Raw genomic sequence first — 8390 nt, 5'->3', positions numbered from 1 at the left:
AGCGTCCGGCCGGGCCCTGTCGCACCCTGTCTGGGCCCCAGACCATCCTGCCTGTGCCCAGAGCATCCTGACTGTGCCCAGAGCATCCTGTCTCTGCCCAGAGCACCAGCAGCTTGCTGTCTCTGACTGTGCAGGGCTGATGGCTCCATGGGAGAGGTGGGACCGGCTCAATCCCCTCCACAGCACTGTCCCATGCACAGTGATGCCGTCACCTCAGTGGCTGCTCTCAAACTGGACCTGTGCGTGTCTGGAGCAAGGGACAAGGTGAGGTTCCTCCTGCCACGGGGCACGGCGCGGTCACAGGTAGGAAAGTGTATTGACAGATTGGGAAAATGGGGTTTCAGTGTGAGTTTTAAACATTTCCATGAGTGGTAACAACTTGGTTAGTTTCTGAATTCAGGAAGACAAGATGAGCTTATAGTGAGGGTGAACACTGAATCAAGTTTTAGAACATCTCCAGAGCTCAGATCACATCAAATGCTCTCACCCAGGTTTGGAATCACTGGACTGGCCCTTATAGTACCTGGCAGTGGATGGGCTCTCAAGACAGTTGTGTATGCTATAGGAGCTCAAACCAGAAGAACCCCTTCCCTCTCCAAGCACAGGGCTCATAATAACATGACCAAGGAGGTGTGTGTCCATCCCTCACGGGCTGGGCTACTCTGCCTGTCCTGCTCCTGCAGAGCGTGGCTGTCTGCAGCTGGAGGTCTGGGGCTGTCCTGCGGCGGTTCACCGGCCACCAGCGGGAGGTCACCAAGGTGAGTGGCAACGGGCTGAGTGTGGGGGGTCTCCTGTGCTCCACCACTCAGAAACTGGGGAGCCAGGAATTGTGGAGCAGTGGTTTGTCATCCACAGGGGGCTCATGTTGCTCCGTCAGAGAGAGGGACTGGGGGAGCAGGATGTGTTACATCTTTCCCAAGGTCTCAACTGATGCTTCACTGTCCAGGGAAGTGGCACAGAGTGGTTGCATCCAGGATAAACAGGGCTTCGGGGATCTTGGACATGTGCTTATCTTCCCTGCCAAGAGCAAAACCTCAAGATGAATTGCTAGGTCAAGTTTTTGATCCAGAAATGCTGTCCACTTGCTGTCAGGTCCCATTCCACAAGACTCACCTTTATTTTGGTGTTTATTCTTATCAGAGTGGGGCTTTGGACAAGGGTCTGTAGGGACAGGACAAGGGGAATGGCTTTAACCTGCCAGAGGGGAGATTGAGATGAGCTCTTAGGCAGAAGCTCTTCCCTGTGCGGGTGCTGAGGCACTGGCACAGGGCGCCCAAGAAGCTGTGGCTGCCCCATCCCTGGCAGTGTTCAAGGCCAGGTTGGACACAGGGGCTCGGAGCAACCTGGGAGGATGGGGGTCCTGGAAGGATGCTGCCTGATGCTCCCCACCACAACTTGCATGGTCACAGCAGGGGCTGCAGTGACCGCACTGGGGCTGAGCGGTTCCCCTGGTCCCACTGTGTTGGGGTTTGCCTGTGCTGGAGTCCAGCAGAGCAGAAGGGAGCAGGGCCTCAGTGTGAGCATCGGGCAGTCCGGCATGTGCACACCAGCACAGACAAAACAGGGTTTGAAGGTCAGGCTCTCCCCAGTCATGTTTCTGCACATCTCAGGCTCTGCCACAGCTGCAGGAGCATGGTGCTGTCCCTGCTGGGCTGGTGGTGAGGGCAAGCGGCTTCTCCCATCCTGTCCCTCCCAGGTCACCTCAGCCCCTGACTCCAACAGAGTCTTCAGCGCATCCCGGGACAAGACAGCAATGATGTGGGAGCTCCAGGGGACATCAGGACCAAACCAGCGCTTTGTGGCACATGACCTGGTTGTGACAGGCCTGGCTGTGAGCCCGGGTGAGGGACAACACGCTCCCACTCCCCAGGGATTTCTTAACAACCTTTCCTGACTTTGTCAATGTGAACATGTGGTTGCAGATGCCTCCCAGCTGTGCACGGGCTCACGAGACAACACCATGTGCAAGTGGGACACGGAGACCGGACAGTGTCTGCGCAGAGTCATCACCTTCAGGAACCTGGTAGGAGCCGCTGGTACTTGCATTCTGTCATGGCACCTCGGTGCCAGTTTCTCACATGAAGCCCTGTGAAGTGAACTTGCTCTGAGCTTGGAGCTTTGGGAAGCCCCTGAGGCACTGCACAGGTTGCCCGTGCACCTGGGGAGACCAGAGCTGGAGGCTTGTTACTCCGTTCTCCAGGTAAAAACCACAAAGATGCCAAGAGCCACACAGCAATTTATTAATGCTCCAGATGGGGGCTGTTTGGAGCACGTTGTGCAGCGGGGGCTGCATTCCCTCTGTGCCAGCCCAGCAGTGGTACAGGTACAATCTCCTGTTGCCATGGCTCTGTGTCCTGTTGAGCTGTTGGCTCTTCCCTGCCTGCAAATACCGACCAGGTACCACAATGGAACTGAACCTGGGAAAGGAGCAGCATTGGTGGGAAGCAGGAAAAGCTTCATCTGTTTTCTGCTCACAGATCAGCATGAGGAGGGAGAGGATGTGGCTTCGGTGGCTTTGTGTCTACAGGACACCAGCCTGGGCTGCACAGAGGTGGCTTCTGCTCACTTTTTCCTTCCTGCAGGTCACACATCTGTGCTGGGTGCCCAGGGAGCCTTATGTCATCCAGACCTCAGAGGATAAAACAGTCAGGTAAATAAGTGTGTTCTGGTGCCAAAGGGGCTACAGGAAACCTGGAGAAGAGCTTTGGGCAAGGGCCTGGAGGGACAGGCCAAGGGGAATGGCTTTAACCTGCCAGAGGGGAGATTGAGATGAGCTCTGAGGCAGAAGTACTTCTCTGTGAGGGTGGTGAGGCGCTGGCACAGGGTGCCCAGAGAAGCTGTGGCTGCCCCATCCCTGGCAGTGTTCAAGGCCAGGTTGGACACAGGGGCTTGAAGCAACCTGCTCTAGTGGAAGGTGTCCCTGCCCGTGGCAGGGGTTGGGGCTGGGTGAGCTTTAAGGTCCCTTCCAACACAAACCAGGCTGGGATCCTATGATTATATGAAATTCTACATGTGGCCACGCAGCCTGGGGCACACTGGGATTATGGAAGATCCCAGAGCACAAAAGGCTGTTTCTTTGGTTGGTTGTCCTGGCCACCCGGCCTCCTGTACCCTGCTGGCATGGCCAGAAGCCACCTTCCAGTTCACCTGGGTCTTGGAGCCGTGGTCTGTTGCCAGGGGAAGCCAGGACGGGGGCATTGGTGGCTGTAAGGAGCACTGGTGGTGATTGGGCAAAAAGGAGAATTCATAAAGCTCAGCACAGCTCCAGTGGCTGGAGCTGGATCCTGAATGGATGAATGAAAGGATGCAGGGAAAGCCTTGGGAGTTTGGCTTGCTGGGGGGAGCGAAGGGGACAGCAGCAAGGGCACAGTGTGAGGGTGGACGGGGCATGGAGGGAAGCCCATCATGGCAATGATGCATCAGAGTCCCCCTCCCCTCCCCGGTTCCTTCCAGGCTGTGGGACATGCGGCAGCTGGAGGTGGCTCACACCTTCCCCACCAAGCAGCACATCCAGACCTGCTGTGACGTGAGTCCCGACGGGCGGCTCTGCCTGAGCACCAGCAGCGGCACCGCGGGCGAGGGCTGCGAGGCCACGGTGAGTGGGACACAGCACCACGGGAAGCGGGACAGCACCGCAGCCTGCTGCCTGGCGTAGGTTTTCTGCTCCCGTGTCCATGGCATACAGCAGAGGGCAGTAAGTAGGGTGGCGCTCCGAGGACCTCTTTGCTCCAGCTGTATTTGCCTTGGTATCTTCCAGCCTGTCCCTTTGGCAAGTCTGGTGCTCAGGGATTATCTGAGCAGCTGCTCTTCCTGATTAAAGCCCTGGGATTTTGTTTCATGGCATTGAGGAGCACGAGGCTCTCACAGAAAGCCTGTCAGGAACCGCCGTGCTGGAGGTGTTTCCATACCATGGTTCAGTCCTGCAGGTTCTCAGCCCTGTGTGTGAGCATCAGGAGGGTGAGACCTGTAGGTGTGATTCTTAGTACTATAATGAAGACAGCTCAGGACCTTCTTGCCAAGTTGGCAAAGTATGTGAAACATCTTGGCTCTGTACATCCCCAAGTTCAACCTTTCCAGCATGTCCTTAAGTAAAGAATGTCAAATGTTCCATCCTCATTATCCATCCCAATTAGAGAGTCCCAAGTCTGCCATAGTCTCACTAACAAGTCACTGTGTCCTTGGAGCGATGTCTGTGGGCATCCAGCTCTGACCTCTGCCTGTCCCCTGCAGCTGTGGGACCTGCGGCAGACGAGAAGCCACGTGTGCGAGTACAAAGGGCACTTCCAGACCACGACCTCGGGTGTTTTCCTCCCCTGGGGCCCCGCGCTCACCCCCAGCATCGCCACAGCCTCATGTGATGGCACCGTGAAGGTCTGGGACCGAGACACTGCAGGTAGGGCAGGGCCTGCCCGCTCCGTGCACCCCACTCTGGCTAACAGACCTGCTGCTTTTTTCTGTCTCCTGGCAGTGATGCAGTGATGAGCATGCTGAAGCCTGAGATCTCTGGGATTTCCTCTAATCCAGCTGCAGGGCAGGGTGGAGATGCCCCAGAGCACACCAGGGGCTTCTGCTTGCCCCCCAGAAATTACTTTTCTTCTCTTTTGGAGACTTAATCAAAACTGCACATTGTGTTGCACAGCATGTAGAAGAGATTTTCCAAATAAGCAATTTGGGAGAAAAAGGCAGGTTGGAAATGTGTCCACACAACCCTGCAGCTCTGCCCAGTGGGGTCTGTCCATGCTATCCATCCCTGCCTCCTTTCCAGGGAAAGGGCCAGAGCCCAACCTCAGCATGGATTCCTTTTTGCTGGCCACTGCCTGACTGGGCAACACACAGACTGACTGCGGGGCTTACAGGGATGGAGGGTCCCTCTTCCAAAGGGCACATCCCAATGTGGGGATGGGGGGGGGGTGTGGGCAGGCAGACACACAGAGCAGAGCCGGGAGGTGGGAGGTTGGTGTGGTTGTGTCTCACCTCCCCAGCAACTTCCCTGTTCCCTCCTCAGCCTGCCTGGCCACACTGTACCTGGATGGAGCAGGACCACTGTCCTCACTGGCTGCCTGTGACAGCTCCACGCTGCTCTGTGCCACTTCCAATTCGGGAATCCACGTCCTCCAGCTGCGTGACAGGGTGGAGCCGGCGCTGGAGGAGGTGGCAGCATTCTGACCATTACAACCTTTCCAGCAGAGGGGATGTGGCTCCCCAAGCACCACCTTGCACCTGCAGAGCAGCCATGTGTCATCAGCGGGGCTGGGGACTCACTGGTTCCAGTTTGTGGGTGGGGGGAGGTACTGGAGCTGTCTGGAACAGTCAAATCATGGATGTGTCCAGGCCAAGGTCTTGTTCCTGAGCAAGCCTCGTGTATTACTTACAAAACCTCCCCACAGGCAGCTACACGTGCTGGGGGTGAGGGAGGAGGAACCCCAAGGAGCAGCACTGAGGGGTGCCAGGTCAGCCTTAACTCAGCTGCTCTTGGAAGGGGGTAAGTCACCACGAGAGGTGGTCACAACCTGTATGACTGTGCCCAGTGCAACTTTATGAGCAGCTCAGCTCCTTGGACCTGCTGGCCATGCTCCTGTTGTTGCAGCCAAGGACATGGTTGACTTTCTGGCCTCTCATCTGTAGTGTTTTCCCTGGGAGTAAACAAGAGCTGGCATAGAGCATGTGGCAGGTGCCACCCCAGTACTACACTGCTTGAAGAACAGTAACTTGTGAGTAACTGTGTGAGTGGGTTCAGGTTATTTTTCTTAAAACACAATCTCCACTGCAGATGCTGAGAACAGAACCATGTTCATGCTCCCAAGGAACATGGAGCTGCCCCAGCTGACAGAGAGGTCATGAATCAGTCTCCTCTTTTCTCCTGAAGGGTTTTTATGGTGGCAGACAGAAAGCAAACTGTGCTGTGAAGTACCTGTAATTTCTCCATTCCTCACTCAGACCCAGAGGCACATTCAAAACATACTTTGATTTTCTAGAACATGTTTGCAAAGCCTCAATCTAAAGAATAAACATCAAGTAAGAAAGCTTCCTGCAGTGTTGCACAGCCCTATACTGAAACACTCTTCTATCATCTTGGGTGAGACACAGCAAAAACTTACAGAGGAGATGCCTATGTGAATTTGAGACACCCAGTTCATCAAGGACATGGGGTGGTACATGGAAAAGAAACTTCCCTGGCCTTTAACATCTCCTGTGGGTGAACACAAAGGGCACAGAGACCTCCACAATCAGAGGGTACCATGTTCCTCTAATGCTGGCACCAAGTTTTTCCTTCTCTAAATGCAAATCAAGTTTGAAGCCACAAACTTCTTCCATAGGCTCCTGGAAATGGAAGGTAAGAAGGGAATGAGCAGAGGCTGAACACACCACACCTGAGGGGTGTGTGGTGAGCCACAGATGGACTGGAGGAAACCCGTGAGCCTGACGTGGGAGGGTGGAAACTGATGGATCACCTCCAAATGACAACAGAAAGTACCTGCAGTATGAAACCAGAATCCTAAAGGGTAGGAAAACATTATCCAAGATTTGCCTTCAGCAACACAGGTACTTCACAACCACCTCAACCCAAGCCTAGCCAGTGACCAGCTGCCCTGACACACGCTGCAGTAGCTGACTCCTTTCTTTAATATAAAAAAACTTGTCCTAGCTGCCAGCCACTAACGTCTCCTTCAGTTCATGAGCAGCAGCTCTGAGCTACTCTGCTGTCCACAGCTTGAAGGTTCTGTCATAGGAGCAGGTTGCTATCAGCTGGCCATCGAGGGAGATGTCCAGTCCCATCACCTTTCCCTCATGACCAGCCAGTGTTTTCAGTGGGGACCAGCCGGGGTGAGTCCAGATCTTGGCCGTGTTGTCGTAGGCACCCGTGAGCAGGAAGTTTCCATGGTTGGCTGCAACATAGGATGAGAACAAGGAAGAGTTGAGATTTGCAGATAAAACCATCCCAAATCCTGACCTTCTTGGCCTGAAGGTGTGTTTCTGAGTTGCCCCATCCCCTGCCACCTCAGCTCAGGAGGTACTTACGCTCAAACTTCACCCCGGTCACCAGGTTCTGGTGGGCAGGAATGGTGTAGATGCACTTCCTCTGGCGCAGGTCCCACACCTTGCACGTGTTGTCACCGCTGCCAGTTGCAACGTGGTATCTGCCAAAGGGTGGAGGACGAAGGTGGTGTTGGGAGCTTTGTACTCAGAGCTCCCATGTATACCACACAAACTCCCTTCTTACCCATTAGGGGAGAAGTTAATCCCATAGATCTCCTTCAAGTGGCCTTCCAGGAACATGATGCAGCGTCCCGTGCGCAAGTCCCACACCCGTCCAAAAGCATCCAGTCCTCTAGGAAGTGAGAATCCAAGTGTTACCCACCAGAGCCTTCCACAAGTGCCAGAGCTCAGCCTCACCAGCAGCATCACTGGGGCACCCGGCATCAGTCAGCAACAAAACCCTGATACCATTTAGTGTCTGGTCCCAGTGCAAAGCAAACTCACCCAGTGCCCGCGAGAGACCCGTCCGTGTGAAAGGCAATGTCATAGACCCCTTTGCTGTGCCCCTCCTGATGGAGAATCTCCTCCTGAGCTTCCAGGTCCCACAAGCGCCACGAGTGATCGTAGCTGTCAAAACAAAGCATGTGTCCAACTCAACGGATCTCCAAGGAGAACAACAGGGTATTTCACTAACTCTGTGGGTGTTTCATTTCCTGCTGGGGACCAACAGTGTCTCTCATGAGGGGCTGAGAAAGGAATCCAAATGACTTGATGTTCTTTACACTGCAACAGCCCAGCTGCTGACAATGGCCAACCCTTGCCCACACTGGGCTCCTCTGGGCAAGCAACAGCACCCACTGGCCACCAGCTGGAAAGCTAATGGTAATGTCTGAGAGCAAATAACCAAACCTCCCTACCAGGTGGTACCCAGGAACCGCCCAGATGGGTGCCACATCACACGTGCCACTCTCATGCTGTGTCCTTCAATATCTGCCACCGGTTCATCACTGAAAGACAAACAAAAATCAGGCTGGTCAGAGGTGAGGGCCTTTGCAAACATTCTGCTCACAGCACAAGATCTGTTCAATAAATGCCACCCAGACAGAACATGAGAGCTTTAACTAATGGCTCTGAATCCTGTCTTTATTCACACAGGTGAAGCTCTAAGTGGAACCCCTTGACCCACACTCATGCTGGTTATAAAGTTCTCCTGGGATAATTATTGTCATTATTCCTGAAAAGGCCCTTGTCATTAGCACTTTAAAATGCAGAACCAAAACACAGACTACTGCAACTGCAGAAGATCTACTTTGACTACAGAGAACTAGAGCAAATCTTGCTCTTCTGCAGAGCTGCAGGGAGGCAGGATAGAGGGATTATTCCCCCAGAACTACAGGCAGGTCAGCAGACTT

The 8390-nt window shown here is 54.3% G+C and overlaps 2 protein-coding genes across 2 annotated transcripts in view; one reads left to right on the top strand and one right to left on the bottom strand.

Moving 5' to 3' along the window:
* Nucleotides 1-5166, top strand: part of WDR31 (WD repeat domain 31) — a 6132-nt gene extending 966 nt beyond the window's left edge. Inside the window, exons 2-9 of the mRNA XM_010009589.1 lie at nt 135-264; nt 684-758; nt 1697-1841; nt 1923-2023; nt 2583-2650; nt 3454-3595; nt 4231-4393; nt 5006-5166. Coding sequence (XP_010007891.1) covers nt 135-264; nt 684-758; nt 1697-1841; nt 1923-2023; nt 2583-2650; nt 3454-3595; nt 4231-4393; nt 5006-5166 — 985 coding nt within the window. The remainder of the gene's footprint in view (nt 1-134; nt 265-683; nt 759-1696; nt 1842-1922; nt 2024-2582; nt 2651-3453; nt 3596-4230; nt 4394-5005) is intronic.
* A 1527-nt stretch (nt 5167-6693) lies between these two features.
* PRPF4 (pre-mRNA processing factor 4) overlaps nt 6694-8390 on the bottom strand; it is a gene marked incomplete at its 5' end in the record, with an annotated part of 7026 nt that continues 5329 nt past the window's right edge. The window contains 5 exons of the mRNA XM_010009588.1: nt 6694-6887; nt 7021-7139; nt 7223-7330; nt 7483-7605; nt 7896-7985. Coding sequence (XP_010007890.1) covers nt 6694-6887; nt 7021-7139; nt 7223-7330; nt 7483-7605; nt 7896-7985 — 634 coding nt within the window. The remainder of the gene's footprint in view (nt 6888-7020; nt 7140-7222; nt 7331-7482; nt 7606-7895; nt 7986-8390) is intronic.

The sequence above is a fragment of the Nestor notabilis genome, unplaced genomic scaffold (assembly GCF_000696875.1).
Source record: "Nestor notabilis isolate BGI_N333 unplaced genomic scaffold, ASM69687v1 scaffold20682, whole genome shotgun sequence".
Classification (NCBI taxonomy): domain Eukaryota; kingdom Metazoa; phylum Chordata; class Aves; order Psittaciformes; family Psittacidae; genus Nestor; species Nestor notabilis.
This window is presented reverse-complemented; position numbering and strand designations above follow the sequence as displayed.